General features: G+C 45.3%; 1 protein-coding gene across 2 annotated transcripts in view; it reads left to right on the top strand.

The window, feature by feature from the left end:
* The window catches only part of PLXNC1 (plexin C1), a 109,432-nt gene that overhangs the window by 80,499 nt on the left and 6,777 nt on the right, over positions 1-22,156 (top strand). The window contains exons 24-30 of one of the 2 annotated variants that reach the window (XM_029601621.1): positions 1,529-1,583; positions 2,383-2,414; positions 2,504-2,611; positions 3,979-4,142; positions 4,299-4,446; positions 16,693-16,833; positions 16,934-17,008. In XM_029601621.1, coding sequence (XP_029457481.1) covers positions 1,529-1,583; positions 2,383-2,414; positions 2,504-2,611; positions 3,979-4,142; positions 4,299-4,446; positions 16,693-16,833; positions 16,934-17,008 — 723 coding nt within the window. The other variant, XM_029601622.1, reaches the window with a different exon arrangement.

Here is a 22,156-nt window from a genome sequence, read left to right as displayed (position 1 = left end):
CGTACGCTCCTCCTCCCGATCCCTTAACTCACCCGCTGCTCTGAGGACAACGGTGTCACTTGCGGTTGCGTAGGCAAGGGGGGAATAGGTGGCTCTGAAGAAGAATAGTGTTCAGGAGACCAAGAGACACTGACGGAGCATTCTAGACAGGTTACTACAGAAGAGATGGTTATCCCACCATTGAAACTAAGTGATGGGCCCAGATCATCAAGGTCGTTTCCCAGAATGGAAGGAAAGCCTGCGTGGATCAAGTCCTTAGGACAGAGAGAGGGTGACAGCTGGCATGCAGTGTGGCAGGAGAAGAGAGAGGAGGGAGGAATCTCCTAAACAGAAAATGTGAAGGGCTTGGAGGGAAGAGGCCGATCTTTAGAAGGGAAGCAGCAGCATTTTGAACACAAAGAAGATGAGAAATTTGGGACTTATCAAGACAAGAAGGAATACATGGATTTGGATTTTGGATTTAATTATTCACCTTTCCAAATCTGAGCTCAAGGCAGGTTACCAGTCCAGGTTAATAGGACCCTTCCCCACAGGACTTACAGTCTAAGGGGTCGATTTACTAAAGGTTTTCTCCCATTTTCTGTCTATGTGGAAAATGCTTAGTAAATCAGGCCCAAAGTTTGTACCTCAGACAATGGAGCGTGAAGAGACTTGCCCAGGGTCACAAAGAGGGTCAGGAGGATTTGACTTCTGGCTTCCCTGTTTTCTGAAATACTTTAATACTTTTCTGTTGGAGAAACCAAGAGCCCTGAGTGCAAAACCCTTGAAGATGAGTTACCCAGCCCATTGGGCAGCATCTGTAATTAGAAAATTGGAATGGGCGAGCTGCAAAGACAGGGATCCTCTGAGCTCTGTCATTCCCGAGTGGACCGATTCCACTGGCCTGTGAGGGTGAATTGATCTTGTCTCCTATGGAGCCCGCCAAGGGAGTGACAATAACCATGGAAGCCATGCTCAGCTTGGACCAAGCAGCTGTCTGCTGACTCTGAATCACTTCTTCCCCCATAGCCACTATATTGCAAACGCCGCTGGTGTGCTGTTATGGGGTCGATATTCAAACATTTAAAATTAGCAAGCAGAGTCACAAGAATTCCATTAATTACCCTTTAAAGAACTGCAACAGAAAAAATACAGATTGTCCAAAAGAAGAGCTAAGGAGATCCATGGCAGCCTCTGTGCAAGCAAGATTGCATAAACCCAGTCTTCATTCCCTGGACTCTACACCAGGGCTGCCCAAACCTGTCCCGAGGACCTCACAGCCAGTTGGGTTTTCAGGATATCCACAATGAATATGCAGGAGATAAATTTACATATGCTGGGTTTCCAATGTATGCAAATGTATCTCCTGCATATTCATTGTGGATATCCTGAAAACCCGACTGGCTGTGAGGTCCCCAGGACAGGGTTGGGCAGCCCTGGTCTAAGTACAGAAGACGCAGGCATCCGTCCCAGTGATTAGCATTCCTCTGACATGAGAAATTGTGCCCTCCTAGAAGAACATGCTTTAATACATTTTCTTTCTTTTCAGATCTCAGATGGGGCAACAATAAATGTCCTGAAAAAGAAAACACATTGTCCTTCAGGTAACAATGGAACTGTTAAACATTAACAACATTATTATTGCGATAAGGTGATTCGTATGTATTCTTAACAATCATTTGACCACTATATATACATAACTTGTGGACTTCAGTTTAGCAAAGCCAGGCTTAGTTTGGAGAAGGTGTCTTCCTTGGTAAAGTGGTAGGGAAGATTTGCAGCTGTCAAATGCTTTTGAGGTTCAATAGTAAATCTGTATCTGTCTATATACTGTATGTGTTTGCAAAGACACCTTAGGGTAGTTGGACAAGTTCCCTCTTGAGTTTGCGTACAATAATTTCCTAAATAAATAAAAAAATAGCCAAATATTCAAGAATGTCAAGCCTGATAAAGCACATCAAAGAATAAAATGTTAACCAAAAAGAAAGCAGGTTTCCCTCAGAAAGCTGCAGTGTTATTTTAAGATATTCGGGAAGTAATGCTGTGTCATACCCTTACTTCCCATCTCTCAGCTTTCACTATTGCGTGGATGGCTCTATTTTCATCCTAGACAGTTGTCTGTGACCCAGCATAGAAATCTGGGTTAAATATAATCAGACTTGCGCTGTAGCCCTTTATTTAATAAAATTAAAACAGTAGCTTGCAGTTCCCTTTTTTTGTAAACCTCCTTTTCGTATCTGACCTTTTAGCTACGAAATTCCTTCAAGCTTCTACAGTCGGCGTCTGCTGGACCTCTCCCCCTCGCTCGTTGACCCAAAGTGCTCGCTTCTAAAACTTAGCGAGATGCTTGCTCCTGCATTTTAATTTACATCACTGATTTTCTTTGTTTATTAATTTGACTAGAAGGCGAATACTCCGATGACTACTGCCACTTGGTAAGCAGAATAAATACCCCTGGCTTAACCCTGTCCAGGAAAAAGGGGTGACCTTGCCAGGAATGACCTTTCTCCTCTTCCCTTGTTAGATATTGCCACAGTCGGAGGCAGCAGAAGAGTCGCAGGGGGCACCGCACAAGGGAAAACAGAAGTTCAAAGTCAAGGAAATGTACTTGACGAAGCTGCTGGCCACAAAGGTGAATTTTCTTGCGTCTCCCACCTGTGCCTGATGGTAGATCTGGAGCTCAGGCTAGTTGGTATTTCTTGCACTGAAAATCCTCTCCACTCCCACGAAGAAAGTCCAGTGGAAACTTTAAGTGTCAAATTGTCATGAAAGTTGCTTCATGGGGAAGTGCAAGAGTGACTCGTACACCCCCTGCGATAAAGTGCATCCGAGGCAATGAAAGTTCAAATGGGAGTTCACACACACGCATCACTGTTGCTCTTGATCAAGACTTATCATCGTCGTGGCTGAGCTGCATGGGAGAGCGATTAAAAGTAGCAGGGAGAACGAGGGCGGACGGGGACCCCAGCTGGTTGGGAATGAAGGGTAATGGCATTGGGGCACCACCGGGAGTTGGTTATGACTGAGCTGGAAATCTCTGGGTGCCCCCTTCCACTGCCCATGACACGGTGCAGATGAACCGAGCGGGACCGTCACGTAAGATGTTTGTGGCCTACCTGGTCACTTCACATTCATGAGGGACTCATTTAGGGGATCAATAGGGTTTGGGTTAGGCTGGGCACATGAAGATACCTCAGCAGTATAACTACAGAAAAAATTACAAAATAAAACCTGGGCAATCCCAAAATATCAGCACTTCACCGCCAAACAACTCAGTATCACCACAAGAAGTAAGAAAAGGGCTGCAGAGCAATTTCTATGAGCACTTTTTTCTAAAAGTAAAAATAGAGAGGGAAATATTTAGTTTATTTTTTTTTCAATTTTGAGCCAGATCCATAAGTTTTAAGGGGAAATGTTATTTCAGTTTCTAGCTTTGCCACTGAAAATGTGGTTGCTGTAGGTTGAATGCTTCAGGAGATCATTTGCACGAGAATAGATAAATGATGATTTTTGTAGAAAAACAACAAATTCTAAAAAGGTAGTGTTTATCAGAAAGCAGACATTCATGCCTGTAATTCACTGTGCATGAAAACGCTTTCCAAAGGCAGTGGGTTAAAATCATGAAATATTGCCACTTTATTAGTCCCACAGGATCCAAAGTAACTCGAGTAATTATCGAGAAGCCAGTTCCCAGAATGCCGTGGTGCAGGTCTGTTCACCGAGCACACAGTCCTATAACTGATCCGAGACTTCAGAATTTGGGTGTCTAACAAACTGCTTGCTAGCTGTCATTTTTCCTGTGCTTGGCTACTGTTTGCAGTCAGTGCAGCAGGAGCCAATAAATGGGAACTTGTTTCGGTTCAAGGTTGTCAGAGACCCAGGCAATCCAAAAGGAATAAATGGAGGAAGCATTCCCCATCCCGATCCATGCTTAGACTGCTGCACACTGATGCCCCTCCAGCTTAGGACCCTCCTCACTGGTGCTAAATTGTTTTTCAGGTTGCAGTTAATTCTTTTGTTGAAGACCTATTCAGAAGCATTTGGAGTTTACCCAGCAGTAAAGCCCCGGTTGCCATTAAATACTTCTTTGATTTTTTGGACGCCCAGGCTGAAAATAAAAAAATCACAGACTCTGATGTACTGCACATATGGAAAACGAACAGGTATGTACGTGTGTGTGCGTGTGTGTGTAAAATGACAAAGGATCAGTCGTGGTTTTCCTTTCTGCTTATATTACTTGTTCTTATCCAAAGATAAGTATCTTCTATGGCTCGCTATAAAATGATTCAACCTTCTCTTTACCTCTTTTCCTCTGCCAGCCTCCCTCTGCGTTTCTGGGTGAATATAATAAAGAACCCCCAGTTTGTCTGTGATATTAAGAAGACTCCACACATGGACGGTTGCCTCTCCGTGATTGCCCAGGCTTTCATGGATGCATTCTCCCTTGCAGAGCAGCAGCTGGGGAAGGTAATGCAAGACTTCGCCTCAACATGCACAGCGTTGACTGAAAATAGGATACCTGTGAAAAATCAGTTTTAATTCTTAAGATAATATTCTGTCTCTGCAGTCAGTCGGTGCTTAGTTAATGTTTTTGTTACTGCATGGAGGGACAGGAAAGAGAGCCTGAACTATGTCTAGTTCATTAATGCCTTGATATAGGCACCCCCTGAGTACCTAGCTGAAGGGATTATGCACCCTCTCTCCTCACAACAGTGGCTTTTAGTCATTCCCTTTTAAAGTCGGCCCATTTAAGCTTTACAAGAAAGCAATCTTTCAGCCACGTGGGTCCTATTTGGTGGAACTTGCTCCAAGTCGAGATGCATCAAGAAGGCCAGTACTTACCATTTAGAAAACAGCTGAGAGGCTGGCTTTTTGCAAACATCTGTAGGTGGAGGACAGCTGTTTAGCAAAATGAGAGCTTGGTCTGGTGTGTCATGACTTGTTAATTGAAAGGATGATGGGAGTAGGGGTGAGTGGGCGATTGATTGTTTATTTTATTGGACTCTGCTTTAATGTCTTTGTGGGTGATGATAAGCAGATGATCACGTTTTAATAAATAAATAAAATCAATACATAAGTATAGGAGTTAAACCAAGAACTAGACAGCCCTGACCTCATGCCCTCTACTCACTGGACAAGTTCTGAATGTATTTCTGTATTATAAAACTATTAGGGGCTCCAGGTGATCATTGCGGCGCATCTCCACAAGTACGACCTAATGACCTCACCTGAAGCATGGGGGGTGAGGGGGAGGGGGCCTAAAGACAGCGAAGGAGGAGCACCGACGTCTGCAGTGGAGGGCCAGCAAGTGCAGAAGCAGTGGCGCCAGCACCAAAAAGGCTGGTGGGGTTTCCCAGGCCCCCACCAGTGCAAAAAGCAAAAAATAAAGCAAACAGAGTCACCGGCAGCAGAAAAGTTGATGGGGTTTCCCAGGCCCCCACCAGCGCAAGATAAAGTGCAGAGGCAACGTGGCAGGGAAAAGGCTGGAGGGAATTCCCAGGCCCTACCAGCTGCAGGAATATCACCTCAGAGCCCGAGGACTAGGAAGAGGAGGAGAGGGGAGGGCCAGAGTAGGTGGAGAAGGGTGAATGAGGGGAGTGGGAGAGTGAGGAGGAAGAGGGGCTGGGGGAGGGGAGCAGTGGAAGAGGGAGGGGGCTGGGAGAGAGGGGGAAGAGAAGCTGGGGGGAGAGGAGAATGAGGGAGGAGAGAAGCTGTGGAAGGGGGACTGGAGGAGAGGGGCAGAGTGGGGAAGTGGGGCTGGGGCAGAGAGAGAGAGGAGGGGAGGAGAGGGAGGGGAGGAGGGCTGCAGAGATGGGGGCAGAATGCAAATCCCGACCCCACAACACACACCTCACACAAACCACAACTACCTCCTCCTCCTCCTCCCACACATACACTCTCTCCATACCTTCTCCCCCCAACACATATACACCGCTGTCCTCTATACACAATCCAACTCCCTCTCACACAGCAACATCCACCTTCCCTTATACACTCATCTTACACCCCCAGCTCCCCCCCCCACACACACACATATTTATATCAGTGAGGGGGGAGGGGTGTGTCTTTCTCCACACCATTCCCTCCCTAACAAATACACCCTACTTCAGACTCACAACACACACACATCCCTTTACACAGGAGGAGGAGGAAAAGAAGGAAGAAAGTGGAGAGTGCAAGGGGGAAGTGCACAGCTCCCACCCCCACCCCAAAACATTCCCCTACACCCCCCCCACACTCCCCCAAATTGACCACTGACACCCTACCAGTCACTCCCCGATCCTCATACACAGCTCTAGACAACCCCACCCACACACAACCCCACCACACCCCATCCAACCTCAGTCATTCCCTGGTCGCTCACACCAACTTCATAACACGTACACATAACCTGCACACCCCCCCCCCCTACACCCACATACACAGAGGAAAGAGAGGGGTGGAGGGAGAGTAGGTGAAGGCAAAGTGGAGAGTGTGAGAGGAAGAGTGCACACATACACACACTCCACAACCTCTCAACATGCACCCCTCCCCAACTAGGCCCATAACACACACACACAGGCGGAGGCGGAGTTTGTGGAGAATGTAAGAGGGAAAGAGTCCATTCCCCAACACACACACACCCTCACTCTCACCTCCCCACAACACTCACACATGAGGGAGGAGGGGGGAAATGGGGTGCAGTGGGGAGAGGAAGGGAGTGCACACACACACACACCTGCATCCCCACACTCACAGAGGGAAGGAAGGGCAGAAAATGGGGGTGGGTCTCCCTCACACACACACACACACATTCCACTCACTCCTGATAACCACTCGCACATCTACAATACATGCACATCAGTTCCACACAGGTGGGGAGGAGAGGGTAGGGGGAGAACATGGAGAGTTCAAGGAAGAAAAAGTGCCCACGCACCACTCACATCCCCACCCAACCCAACAGTGCATACCATGTACAACGCCACATACGTACACGCCACCCATCACATACCCTACCAGCGCCTGCACCTTGACCTTCACACACCCTCTGGTAATGTTATATTCCCAACCACCATCAAGATTGACATTCAGCTTTCTTCTGTCCATTTTAAAGCTGTGAATGTACAGTGTAGAACCACCGCAGACTTCTGAATTTCCCTTTCAGGATCCTGATCTTAAAGACTGGTCCCAAAAAAGTGTTCTTCCTCGGAGACGTGATGGGCAGTCTTGGCTCTGTGTGGAAGTATTCTTGTCTTATAATGTTTGGACTGTTTCATGAATGCAGTTTCCCTGGTCACAGTCTCTGTATTGAATAGTGTACAAGTTGCATTAGAGGTGGAGCGTGAACAGAGTCCCACTTCTGCTGAAAGGCTTTCTCATATGAATCCTGTGGAATGTGTTGTCCCAGTGTGTTGGGTTTTCAGCCATTTTCTTGTTTCAGAGTTTGTTTGGAGCTTGTTTTTCCTTTATTTATTTATTTATTTATTTATTTATTTATTTATTTAAAATCTTTTCTATACTGTCGTTCAGTGTATTACTGTCACAACGGTTTACATAGAGGCACATATAGTAAATTGTACATGCATCTAATCCTATTATTAGTAATGGAGGTGTCTGATAAGCTCGGTAACATAGTTTCATATATGTTCAGTGTTGTCTAATCTGACCTGTGACTACAATAAAGACGGTTGGATTATACATTCAATTAAGAGGTGTAGTAAACAAACCGTGATGTACATACATATAATGTGCTAGTGCTGTATAAATATTTTGTGTGTACAGCTTTCAGCGTTTTTCTCTTTCTCGCTCTCTTTGTGAAAAAGCTTCTCTAAAGAGCCATGTCTTTAAGCTCTTTTTGAAAGTTTTGAAATCTCTCTGTAGTCTTACCTCTATGGGCATAGTGTTCCATAGTATCGTTCCGGCCAATGATCGTGCTCTTTCTCTGACTTGTGTTAGTTTTGCAGTTTTGACTGAGGGGATGGTTAGGAGGGCTTTGTTGGCAGATCTCAGGTTTCTGTGTGGGACATGGACACGGAGTGCTGTGTTTAGCCATTCAGCTTTTTCGTCATGGATTAATGTATATATAGTGCAAAGGGTTTTATATTTTACCCTGTATTCAATTGGCAGCCAGTGTAGTTCAGCTAGCGTTTCAGTGATATGATCTCTCTTTCTTTTGCCAGTCAAAATTCTTGCGGCCGAGTTTTGGAGTATTTGGAGTGGTCTTATTGTCGTGTATGGTAATCTTAATAGTAGGGCATTACAGTAGTCAGTGCTGGCAAATATTAAAGCTTGTAGGACAGTTCGGAAATTCGTTTGATTTAGTAACTGTTTAAGTTTTCTGAGGACCATTAGTTTGGCATATCCTTCTTTGACTTTTTTAATGATATGTGTTGTTTGAGGCTGAGTTCTGTGTCTATTATTACACCGAAGTTCCGTACTTGCTCAGCTATTTCAATTTTCTGATTGTTTTTTAGTAGTATAGAAGATTGAATGACTGTCATGTTTTTTCGTCCAAGATGGAGGAATTCGGTTTTTTCAATGTTAATGACTTAGCTCCCTTTGGTTTAGTAGTTGTTTAATGATATCAAGGTACATAATTGCTAGGTTTAGTGTTTTTTCCAGTGAGTCTTCGATTGGTAGTAATATTTGAATATCATTGGCGTATATGTAGTGTACGATACGCAGGCCCACTAGTAGATGGCACAGTGGAAGTAGGTAGATATTAAAGAGTGTAGCGGAGAGTGCTGATCCTTGTGGTACTCCAGTTACTAGATTTATTTTCTCCGACAATGTGTTTTTTATTTGAACTTGATAATATCTGTTACTTAAGTATGATCTGAACCAGGATTTAGTTTTATCCTTTAGTCCAATTTCATCAAGTCTTTTTAGCAGTATGTCATGATTTACTGTGTCAAAGGCAGAGGATAGGTCAAGCAATAGAAGGATGTAATGTTTACCATTGTCAAAACCTCTCATTATGCTGTCAGTCAATGAGAGAAGTAAGGTTTCGGTGCTGTAATGTTTGCGAAATCCGTGCTGTGAGGGGTACAGTATATTATTGTTGTCTAGGTGTTCAGCTAATTGTTTCTGAACGATTTTTTCTATTAATTTTGCTATTAGTGGCAGATTTGATACTGGTCTGTAGTTACTCAGTATAAGTGGGTCACTGTTCTTTTTCTTTATTATTGGTTTAATTATTGCTCCTTTTAGGTTATCTGGAAGGGATCCTTCCTCTAAGGAGAGGTTTATGATTTTTGTTAATGTGGGGGAAACTATGTTGGCTAGTTTTTTTATGTCGTTTGTTGGTATGGTGTCAATTATATGTGAGGCTGGGTTTATCTTTTTTAGTATGGTTTCAACTTCAGGTTCTGTTGTTTCCTCAAATGTGGACCAATATGTACTGTCCCTTATGTGCATTTTGATTTCTTGTTTTGTTGTGTTTGGAATTTTGTTTTTAAGGTTTCTAATTTTGTCATCGAAGTATTGAGCTATTTCGTTACATTTGTTTTCAGGTAACTCTGTGGGAGCTTCTGTTGTATCATTAGTAAGGTTTTTAACTATGGTGAATAACGTTCTAGGATTATTTGAAAATTTTTCAATTTTTGTTCTATAGTATTGTTTTTTGGCATCAAGGATTGTTTATTTGTAGTAGGCTAGATGTTTTCTATATCTAGTTAGGTTTTCATTGGTTTTGTGTTTTTTTCCAGTCTTTTTCTTTTTTTCTCAGATTTTCCTTGATTTCTTTTATCTTTTGGTTGTACCATGGGTTTGTTTGTTTTGGTTCTTTGATGAGAGTGTGTTTCATCAGGTTGATTTCATCTGCTAGTTTATTCATTGTTTCTGTCCATGTTTTTGTTGCTGAGTGGCTATCTTTAAACTCAAATTCTTTTAGTTTTTTGTCTAGTTCATTTCCTAATGTTTCAATGTTAAATGGCGGTCGGTATTTAAATTCTATTGGTTCCGTTCTATGTTTTGGTTGGGGCCTCGTATATTGAATTGTAGACTGTATTAGAAAGTGGTCGGACCATGGAATTTGTGAGTAGTTTGTTTTAATGTGTTCTAAGAAACTACTATTTATGACTGTAAGGTCAAGGGAGTGTCCTGCTTTGTGTGTTGGATTGTAATTAGTGTGAACCCTAGGGCTGTCATAATGTCCATTAATGTTTGGCAGGTGTTTGATAAAGGGTGTACGTCTATATGTAAATTGAAATCTCCTAACACTATTGTGGGTTTTGTTGTATTTAAGTGTGTTGTGAAGAATTCTATTAGCGGTGATATAGTTAGTTCAAGGAGGCTTGGAGGGCAGTAAATAAGACATATTTGTATGTTGAGGGTTTCAAACAGAGCAATTTCATGGTTTGTTGGGGGTATTATGGGTAGCAGTTTTCATTTAAGTTTTTTTTCAGTTATTAGTAGGACTCTGCCTCCTCTTTTGTTTGCTCTGGAATTGAGAATACATCATAGTTCTTGTGTGCTATTTGGTTTTTTAAAACAGTGTCAGATTTTTTCAGCCAGGATTCTGTTATTGCAATGAAGTTGGGTTTGATTTCATAGAGTAGATCCGTGATGATTGGGAATTTTTTGGTTATAGCTTGTGCATTTACTAGTAGGAAGGTGATCATTAGTAGGTTTAAATCTCCATTGTTTATGTTTTTTGATCTTTTGATTTGTATTAGGTTGTTTGTATTTGTTTGTGTAGTGTTTGTTGCTTTGTATTTTATTTTGTCTTTGTAGTTTTTCATATCTTTTCTGCCGTACTTACCTTTGTTTAGGCAGACTCTAATTGTGTTACCTGTTCTTCTTTCTCGTTGTCCATGTTTGGTGATCCGTGGCTGTTCAGCAAGAGTTTCCTGTTCTCTGGGAGTTCTCGGGGGGTACAAAGGGGCGTACAAAGGGGCTGCCCCTTTGACGCGCCCCTATGGCACGCGGCGCCTCTGGGTCGGCTCCGCTTTTAAATGCCTCCCCTTTGGTGCTCCTCCGACGTTGTGATGTCAGCAGCGACGCCAAAGGGGAGGGGCGCGGGCTGCTCTTCCGGGTCCGTCGGGGCCGTGCGATCTGGGGCTGCGGCGTCTGTAAGAAAAAGAAAAGGAAAGAGAGAGAGGAGAGACAGGAGACAAAGGAGGGAAAGGTTAGTAGGCGCGCTTTTTTTTTTTTTTACAGAGAGGCTTGGTGGCTGTAAGGGAGGAGCGGGTGTGAGACACTGCCGCTTGATTGGGCCTCGGTGTCAGCTGAGGCCGTCGGGCGGTAGCACTGCTCCTTCTCCAGGTCGGCCCTGCTTTTAAATGCTTCCCCTTTGGTGCTCCTCCGACGTTAGAAGGTTGCCAGAAGGCTCACCCCAGAGCAGCAGGGAATATTTCTTTCCATGATTCATCCTCCAGGAGTAGTGGCTGTAGGACTGTAATGATTTTTCTCACTTTTTCTAGCTCTAAGTTTTATGTTATAACAATGGGCTGCAGTTTTCCTCTCTTTGTGTTGCAATACATTTACCTTGGGAGTTTTAAGTGAAGATGCAGTGTTCCCAGAGATGATTTAAGTTTTAATCTTTTTGTCTGAAGGATGCACTTAAGGCTTTGAGGTGTTTGTCCCTGTTATAAGAAAATAAGGCTTGCCATAGTGGGTCAGACCAAAGATGCATCAAACCCAGTATCCTGTCTCCAACAGTGGCCAATCCCGGTCACAAGGTCCTGGCAGGATTCCAAGGGGTAGATACTATAGCATCCCAGGGATAAGCAGTGGAGTTCTCCAAATCCACCTTAATAATGGTTTATGGACCTTTCCTCCAGAAACTTGTCCAAACCTTTTCTAAATGCAGCTAGACTAATCGCTTTCACCGCATCCTCTAACTACGAATTCCAGAGCTTAATTATGCACTGAGTAAAAATATATTTTCTCTTATTAATTTTAAGTGTATCACCTACTCACTTCATTGTGTGTCCCCTGCTCTTTGTACTTTTTGAAAGAGTAAATAACTGATTAACATTGACTCGTTCCACTCCACTCATCCTATCTCCTCTCAGCTGTCTCTTCTCCAAACTGAGGAGTCTTTAGCCTTTCCTCATGGGGGGGGGGGGATTGGTTCCATCCGCTTTATCATTTTGCTTGCCCTTCTCTGTACCTTTTCTAATTCTGCTATATCATTTTTTTTTAAGATATGGTGACCAGAGCTGCACACAATACTCAAGATGAGGTCATATCCTGGAGCGATACCGAGGCATTATGATATGCTCTGTTTTATTCTCCATTCCTTTCCTAATAATCCCTAGCGTTCCATTTGCTTTCTTGGCTGCTGCAGCACACTGAGCAGATGATTTCAATGTATTACCAACGATAATTCCTAATATGGAACCTTGCATCGTGTATCTTTATAAATTTGGGTTTCTCTTCCCTAAGTGCATCACTTTGCCCTGGTCCACATTAAATTTCATTTGCCATTTTCATGCCCAGTCTCCCAGTTTTGCAAGGTCTTCTTGCAATTTCTCACAATCCTCATGTGATTTAACAACATTGAATAATTTGGCCTCATCGGCAGATTTGATCACCTCACTCACTGCTTCTATTTCCAGGTTGTTTATAAATATATTAAAAAGCACAGATTCCTGGGGAACTCCACTATTCACCTTCCTCCATTGGGAAAATTTACCATTTGGCCCTACTTTGTTTTCCATCTTTTAACCAGTTCGCAGTCCACAATAGGATAATGCCCCCATCCCATGACTTTTTAATTTCCAAAGAAGTCTCATGAGGGACTTTGTTAAATGCTTTCTGGAAATCCAGATACACTCTCTCAACACTTTATCCACTGCCATGAAAACCCACACTGGATGGGGTAAGGGGCTAGCAACCTTGAGCTCCCCCAAAAATTCAGTTCTGGCTACACCCTTGCCCAAATCATAAAAATATCCTCAATATGGCGGGCAGCACTGTTGAATGGATGCCAGACTAGACTTTTCAGATACTACTTCTACTTGGACCTCTTTACATCACCATTGTAATGTATTTAGGGAATAGCATCTTTTGCCCTGACTTGCTCGTTTTGTTGTGATCTGAAGAAGGGAGTGTAACCTCTGAAAGATATTTTAAAACCACCCACATTGGTGCGAAGACCCCGGGTACATTTTACCTGCGGTCTTTGCGCCCGTTCTCAAAGGGAAAAGTATGAGCGCATGTTCCTTTTCAAAACTGCCCCAGGAATCTCCGCAGAGATTTGCACCGGTGCTTTTTCTTGTAAGTGGATTTCCTGTGCAAAAAAGACGCACATTCTTTGTGTTTCTTATCTGAATCAATTACAAGCACTCTATTAAATATATATGTTAAAAAGGGAGGCGTGGCTGTTTTTAAACAGATGCTGTTTGCATAAAAATCCCAACTTTCTATTGACAGTTACGTTCTTAAGAGAAAAGCGTGCAATGATGTGGTCAAAGTTAAAAACAGATGCCCAGGAATACACAGAGCAACGGGGGGGGCGGGGGGCGGATTGTAACTATTGGTGACCTTGATCAATGGAATTTTTTATCTTGGTTTTGCACCAGTCAGTATTGACCTCTCAGGTCAATAATCTTTAGAGTAGATGAATCAAAATTGTGCTCTAGTGCAAAACTTGATCAGTTTGATGCTATTTTTTCCCTCTGAACATACTGGCATCTTTTTATTGAGTAATTCTGAAGCAAAACTTTGATTTATCTGTCAGATATTAATCCAGATCCAGTTGGCGCTCTTGCACCATGTGCTGTGGAAAAACAGGAATGCCCCATTAAATTAAATTAATCTAACTAGTGTATAATGCCAATTTTAAGGAAATATTTGCTTTTGAAGCTGCCTTTTCTTAATATTTATTATATCATGGTTATAAATGCAAGAACATGCTGAGATCAATATTCAAAAGCTATTTAGATGAATAACCTGAAGTTATCCATCTAAATGGCAAGGTTTGGGATATTCAGCCCCTTAACTGGCTAGATTTTAGGTGGCTACATTATTATCCGACTAAAATCTAACCGGATAAAAAAGAAGCATTCCAGGAGCGTTTCAGGGAGGAGTTAAGATTATCCAATTAACTTAGCCGCAGAGCCATAGCATTCCTATGGCCAATATAGCCATGGCCAAAAGGTGCCAGCGAGAGCAGTGCGGTTGGCCGCCAGCAGGGCCTCAGCAAAAGAAAAGCAGCGCTGCCCCGTTGAAACTGAAGGCATGCTAAGCGTGGCTTTAGTAAGTGGCGAGGCCACGCTGCTTTTCCATTTACTAAGGCAGAGCTTACCACGCGAACAATTTTGGCAAGGCCGTACTGCTTCAGAGGAGCGCCCCTGCCGGAAATAGTCCAGTGCTAGAGCTGGCTCGGCCTCGTGGCCAGAAGTTGTTCCCTTGGCCACAGGGGCTGAAGAAGGAGATTGCTGCAGCCTGCTACATCAAGGAGGAAGTGAGTGAGAGAGAAAGCATGTGTGTGGGAGAGTGAGAGAGCGCATATGTGTGAGAGAACGTGTATATGTGTTTGGGAGCATGTATGTGGGAGAGCAAGAGAGAGCATGTGTGCATGTGTGTGGGAGAGACAGAGCATGTTTGTTTATTTATTATTTATTTATTATTATATACCGACATTCGATCTCAATCGAGATATCACACCGGTTTACATTCAGGTACTGTAGGTATTTCCCTATCCCCAGAGGGCTTACAATCTAAGTTTTGTACCTGAGGCAATGGAGGGTAAAGTGACTTGCCCAAGGTCACAAGGAGCGACAACAGGTCTTGAACCCTGGTCTTGAACCCTGGTCTCCACTGCTCTAACCACTAGGCTATTCCTCCTCCCCCTGTGTGTATGTGTATATGAAAAGGAACATGTATGTGCACAACTACCCCAGTTACTCAGGGCATCTGGAAATCAAACGTTCCAAGGTATGGATATCGGGGAATTTTTTAAAAACCTTATTTTAATTGTTGGGTGTTATTTGATATGTCTGTTTTTGAAATATTTTATTGATGTTTGGAACATTTTATATGAGTTTTTAATTATTGAATGTTATTCTATTCATTAATAGTTTTGAATTATTCTTTTAATTGGTATGGTCTCTAGAGATGTGCATTCGTTTTTGCCGAATTGGAAAATCTCAAAGAAATTGTCCAATTCGGCATGGGTCAGAAGGCCCGAATCCCGAGACGGATTTTCCCTGAACTGGGGTTAGCGTGGGGGGAAGGGCACATTTATTTTTTAAAAAACCCAAACCCACCCCAACCCTTCAAATTTACTTAATTACAACCCCCCCCCCCCCCACCCCCACCTTGCCTAAAGTCCCTGGTGGTCCAGCGGGGGTCCCGGGAGCGATCTCCCGCTCTCAGACCGTCTGCTGCCAGTAAACAAAATGGTGCCGGTGGCCCTTTGCCCTTACTATGTGACAGGGGCTACCGGTGCCATTGGTCGGCCCCTGTCACATGGAAGGAGCAATGGGTGGCCCGTGCCATTTTCTAAGATGGCACGGGCCACCCATTGCTCCTTTATTCTGTATTTGAGGATCTATCTGTGTTTTGCATGTGTGACTGAAGTGAGTTATTCCATTACTGTGCAGTTTCTATGCAGGGATCTATTGCAGCTTGGATTGTTCTGTTTTCCTAATAGGAGGTTTATTACTATTTTGGGACTGGTGTAATATTTGTAGTATTAACTTTCATAGGTAAGGTTGTTGCTGTTTGAGTGCTGGCAGTGCTATTTTTATATAGAAATTCTTTTTTCCTCGTGGCTCTCTGAGGGTCTTGCCCAAGATGCATTACAATAGGCCTAAACCATATAGGTTCCAAGCGTCTCTTGCTTATTTGCAGGGTTTTCTGGATGGCACCTCAGCAGTGCATGTAAATATAATATACTTATTATAAGTGATATTTTTACCTCAGACGATTGTGCTTTGAATGTTCTTTTTCATGTAAAATCTGTTATAAATAATTTTTAATTGCGTGTGAGGAGGGTGTGATGGGGTGGGGGATGCAAGGCTATAAAGTTTTCCTAGGGCCATGGGCATTGCTGTACAAACATTGAACAGAGTCTCCCAACTCGTGGGGTCAGGTCTTGTGTAAAGGGGGAGGGCGCAGATTTTCACTTGGCCATAGGCGCCAGATTGCCTGGGAACAGCTCTGCTGGGCTGATTGTAAACTATAACCGACTAAGTTACCCAAATAACTTTAGAGCTGCTTCAGAACAGGCAGGGGGCTCCAGTGGAGGGGGGAGGACAGTGCAGGGGAGAGGGTGGCAATTAGATTTTTATTTTTGGAAAGGAACAGGAAGGGGGGCCTAAACTGTGAGCCCCGGGACCTTAGTTGTACATTTGGGGGGAGGTGGGGGATGCACGCCCCAGTGGGAGTCCTTATCAAATTTTGTGGCAGAAGGAGGGGATCGGGCTACAAGCCCTTTTAACTCTTTATTTTTTTTATTTAAAAAACAGTGGATATCTTTTGAAGAGATCCAGATAAGTAGCAAGTTATCTGGCCACACAAGGCTGGATAACTTAAAATCCTAAACAGGTACATGCAAACTTGTAGACAGATAACTTTCAGCAAGTATATTCAGCGAGATGTGTATCCGGGACAAGTTATCCGGCTTGCTGAATATGGACCTCGTCATGACTGGTGTGGAAGTAATAGATCTTGGAGAACAGAAATTTGTGCTTGCTGCGTTTCGGCTGCATGCAAACAATCCGCTGCTGTAACGTCCAAGGATGTCCTTAAAGTGTTTTCTGGATTCCTGTTTTTCTTTAGGAAGCGCCAACAAATAAACTTCTGTATGCAAAAGACATTCCACTATACAAGGAGGAGGTGAAAACTTACTACAAGGGGATCAGGGATTTGCCTCCACTCTCCTCCACAGAATTAGAAGAGTTTTTAACAGAGGAATCCAAGGTATCGGCCTTCAGAGCGGGCAGGGCTGGGAATATTTTACTGTGCTTTTGAGCAGCATAATTCAGGCAAATTCTCTCACCCATACTTCTTTCTGTTTCAGAAACATGAAAATGAATTTCAAAAGGATGTGGCCTTGCTGGAACTCTACAAATACATTTCAAAATATTATGATGAAGTAAGAACACAGTTACCAGATATCATCAGGTTGAAAATGGAGGATATAAAACAATAGACAGAGATATCTGCAGAGAGTTTGTATCTGTGCATATATTTAGAACACACAGCTATAAAATAGTTGGAGATTTTATTACCAGAATTTTACTACTTTTAAAATACAAAACAGATCTCTGAGCCTGACTGGGAGCACTTCGCAGGCATGAATATATTTAGAACCGCACAGATCAAACCTTGATTTGACTCATCATTGTCCCTGACTTTCATATTCTGATTCATAAGGATGAAAAACAAATCATTGGTCAGTACAGCTGTCACTCAATATGAGCAATATTCCATGAAAGAACAGGCGGTGGCCATATTGGAAACACAGCTACCCAAGACCAAAATAAGGAACAACTGGTTTTCTTCTATCCCTCCACATTTTTCAGCCTTTTGGCAGGCATGGGGTATGGAGGGGTGCTAGTGCAGAAGCATGTAAACTTCTGTTTTGGGATATTTTCATAATGCACCAAATCATCTTAATCGCGAGATCTCTTGCACTGTTTATTACAGCAAGGAAAAGTTTTGCCTTTTGTACATTATCTGTATCTTTGAGGTATTTGAAAGTCCCTATCTTATCTCCCCACCTCTCTTTGCTCCTCCAGGGCATACATGTTTAGGCCTCCAAGTCTCATCTCATAGTGCAAACACTGCACCATTTTGGTAGCATTCTCTAGTCTAGACTGCCTCCACTCTATATCCAGGTGAGGTCTGAACATAACCTGTACAGAGAGACATTATCACTTTTTTTCAACTAATCATACCTGTTTCTGTTTACCCTAGCATTCCTCTGTCAGCAGGTATCTCCTTGTCACACAATTTCCCAACCTCGAGATCACGAAATATGATCTCCCCGAGGTCTCCTGCATAACAGCATCTCTCCCCTGCCTCCAACGCATACTGCTCCCTCAGATTTCTGCATCCCCAAGTACATGAATCTCCACTTCCCTGTACGTACCAGGATCAGTCCAGACTGCTGGGTTATGCCTCCCCTCCAGCAGATGGAGTCAGAGAAAAGCTGAAAAGCACCCCCTAGATATACCGGTGTGCCACCTGCGATCCCTCAGTATTTTCTCTGACTCCAGCAGATTGAGAGGCATAACCTGCGGTCCTGTTCCTTACAAATTTCTTCTGTGGTGTACAGGTTCTTTTCGGTCATTTGCTCTAACCCTGACTAGATCAACTGGTTTTGCTCTGTTCTGTTTAAAAAAAAAAAAAAATATATATATATATATATAATTCTGCAGGAAGAAGTCTATTATATTCTGATTTTTCCTTCAAGCAGGTTTTCAAGGCAGGCTTGGCAGGGCAATACCCTAATGCCACATGCCCGGAGGTAATCCCTAGGGACCAGGGGGAGAGTTTACCGGTGGGCCGGTCACCCCCCCCCCAGTCGAATTATTCCAGAAGTCTGAGACTTCTGAAGGGGGCTGTGTTTTTGGTGAAGACTGCTGTTTGATTTTACAAAAAACCCCCCCAAAAAAAAACAAAGCAAAAAGTGTAGAGTGGTTTCAGTACCCATCAGTCCTGTTGGTGACAGGCAGGGTACAATCCCATTCAGCCTCGGCCTGCTGACCTATTGTCCCGGTGCTCCGGAGGGGGTGGCTAGCTCACCCAGTGCGCTTTGGGGGTTGTGCTTACCTTTGTTTTTGGCACGCTTTATTTCTCCTGCTTCTTGTCGCATCATGCTGCGATCTTCGGCCTGCACGGCCTGTGGGGGGGCGGGGGTGCGACTCTCCCGAGAGGGTCTCTGCTCCTGATGTCTTCCCGGGGGCGAGGGACCCTCTCGGGGGCCGAACACTGCCCGCAGCTCTTCGTCTTCTTCGTGGCCGAGGAGAGTTCTTGCCGCCCGGTCGACAGCCCCACCTCCCATAGAGAAGGAGGCAGTGGCCATTTTGGACTCGCTGCCGTCTGAGGGGGCAGCGTCTGAGGAGGAGGATTCCCCTCCTCCCTCGCCGCCGGCTCTAAGCCCGCAGGAGTCACCCAATTTCGGAGCCCCTCGGTCCCCCCCTCCCTCCCAACCTGCGGGGGACACATTGAAAAGAGCGGCGCCATTTTCTCAGTTTGTCCTATTAATGCACAAAGCCTTCTTAGAAGCGCAGGCAGGTTGGGAGGTCACCGGGCCTTCTCCACCTAAGTTCCCCAGAGCAGCCCCAAACCAGGAGAAAGCGGGGAATCGTTGTCCCCGTCCACAGAGGGGTGCAGGGATTCTGGTGACTCCAGCTCCGGATCCTTCTCCGGACATTCCTGATACCGTCGGGGGTGGAGAATTGGATGGTCAGGCATCCGTGGAAGGGGATGATCCCCAGGTCCTTCGATTATTTGACAAGGACGAGCTAACTTATCTGATTCCCCATGTTTTGAAGGAACTGGAACTCCCGGCTCCACACCAGGAAGCGGACACTTCCCTGGGGGATGTAGCTTTGGCAGGCCTTCAGGACCCTCCGCAAACTTTTCCATTTCATCCCAAACTGTTTCAAATTGTTTCTAAGCAATGGGAACTTCCGGAAGCTTCCTTGAGAGTCAGTAAAGCTATGGATAAGTTGTACCCCCTACCGCCTGAGTCCTTGGACCTTCTTAAAATTCCCAAAGTGGATTCGGCGGTCACGGCCGTGATAAAGCATACTACCATTCCTGTGACTGGGGTTATAGCGCTGAAGGATCTCCAGGATCGGAAGTTGAAGGTCGTATTAAAGCGCATTTTTGAAGTTGCGGCGTTAGGGGTCCGGGCGACGGTCTGTAGCAGCCTAGTGCAGAGGGCCACTCTCCGCTGGGTCCAGCAGTTGCTCACAGCCCAGGAGCTTCCACCGGATGAAGCGGAGCAGGCTAACTGCGTAGAGGCTGCTGTCGCCTACACGGCAGATGCCTTATATGATCTCAAGATAACATCGGACCAGTGGGTTCTAGACGTTGTAAGTCGCGGTTACGCTTTGGATTTTGCTCGTCCGCTCCGGGATCTGTTTCTGGTGTTGCCATGCGGTCCTCCGGCAAAGCAGCTAGTCATTGCACAAACGTTGGACCGGTTGCGGGCCTTGGGGGCGGTAATCCCAGTGCCGTCTGCCGAACGTTGGACTGGTCGGTATTCCATTTACTTCATGGTTCCAAAGAAGGAAGGCACAGTCAGACCGATCCTGGATTTGAAGCAGGTCAACAGGGCGTTGCGCGTTCCACGTTTTCGCATGGAGACGCTGCAGTCTGTTATTGCGGCCGTCCACAAGGGAGAATGTTTGGCTTCTTTGGATCTAACAGAGGCATATCTCCACATTGGAATCCAGGAGCATCACCAGAGGTTCCTGAGGTTCATGGTGTTGGGGGACCATTTTCAGTTTTGCGCCCTTCCGTTCGGATTAGCGACTGCTCCCAGAGTTTTCACCCAGGTTCTGTTGGTGGTGGCAGCTTCTCTTCGACGTCAAGGGATATTGGTCCATCCCTATCTTGACGATTGGCTCATCCAAACAAAGTCAGAAGTTTTGTGCAAGCGGGCGGTTCGGATAGTGGTGGATCAACTTCAGAAGCTAGGTTGGATAGTCAACTTCGCGAAGAGCCATCTAGAACTGACTCAGCAATTGGAGTTCCTGGGAGCCCGGTTCGATACCTCGGTGGGCAAGGTGTTCCTGCCACATCAGCGGATGGTCAATCTGATGGCTCATGTGCGCAACCTATTAGACCCGCCCCTGCCTACGACCTGGGATTATTTACAGGTCATTGGGCATATGGCTTCTACTCTGGAAATGGTGCCTTGGGCCTTTGTGCATATGCGACCTTTGGAAAGAGCACTTCTTTCTCGCTGGGATCCCAGGTCCGAGGACTATGACATGTCGCTACCATTGCTGGAACCGGCCCGGTCCAGTCTCGCTTGGTGGTTGAGCCCGGACCATCTTTTGCAGGGGGTGGACTTGGAGCCTCCACCTTGGATAGTCGTGACGACGGATGCCAGTCTGTCTGGTTGGGGAGCTGTATGTCAGTCCCGAGCGGTGCAGGGGAGATGGTCCTCTCAACAAGCCAAGTGGTCCATCAATCACTTGGAGACCAGGGCGGTCCATCTGGCCTTGCATCAACTACTTCCGATGGTGCGTCGTCGGGCGGTGCGAATTCTATCCAACAACGCGACCACGGTGGCATATATAAACAGACAAGGGGGCACAAAAAGTCGCCTAGTAGCGGCCGAAGCATCTTTGTTAATGGCCTGGGCGGAACGCCATTTATTCTGCATTGCGGCCACCCATATTTCAGGCGTGGACAACGTTCAGGCAGATTTTCTCAGTCACCAACATCTAGACCCAGGAGAGTGGGAGCTGTCGGCCGAAGCGATGCGACTCATCACTCGAAGATGGGGGGGTTCCGCACGTGGACCTGATGGCCACACGGCTAAACACCAAAGCGGCGCGTTTCTTCAGCCGACAGCGAGAGCACGGGTCGGAGGGGGTGGATGCGCTAGTGCTTCAGTGGCCTCCTCGCATCCTTCTTTATGTGTTTCCCCCGTGGCCCCTGGTGGGAAAAGTTTTAAGGCGCATAGAGTACCATCAAGGTCTGGTGATTCTCGTGGCTCCGGAGTGGCCAAGGCGCCCATGGTTCGCGGATCTCGTCAATCTGGCGGTGGACGGGCCCCTGCGTCTCGGTCATCTCCCGAATCTTCTTCGGCAGGGCCCGGTATTTTTCGATCTGGCGGATCGCTTTTGTCTGGCGGCTTGGCTTATGAGCGGAGGCAGCTGAGAAAGAAAGGTTATCCAGAAGCGGTGATTTCTACCTTCCTTCAGGCGTGCAGGTCCTCGACTACTTTAACCTATGCTAGTGTGTGGAAGGTTTTTGACTCTTGGTGTAGTGAGTTACAGCTTCCTCCCCGGCAGGCTTTGGTAGGTCATATCGTTACGTTTTTGCAGGATGGTTTGAAGAAAGGTTTAGCCTACAGTTCTCTTCGGGTTCAGGTGGCGGCTCTGGGCTGCCTGAGGGGCAAGATTGAAGGTTACTCTCTGGCAGGTCACCCAGATGTTGCTCGTTTTTTGCACGGGGTTAGGAATTTGCATCCCCCTGTGAGGGCTCCATGTCCATCCTGGAGTTTGAACCTTGTTCTCAGAGGTCTATGCGCTGCCCCATTTGAACCTATTAA

This window comes from Rhinatrema bivittatum, chromosome 4 (assembly GCF_901001135.1).
Source record: "Rhinatrema bivittatum chromosome 4, aRhiBiv1.1, whole genome shotgun sequence".
Lineage (NCBI taxonomy): Eukaryota > Metazoa > Chordata > Amphibia > Gymnophiona > Rhinatrematidae > Rhinatrema > Rhinatrema bivittatum.
This window is presented reverse-complemented; position numbering and strand designations above follow the sequence as displayed.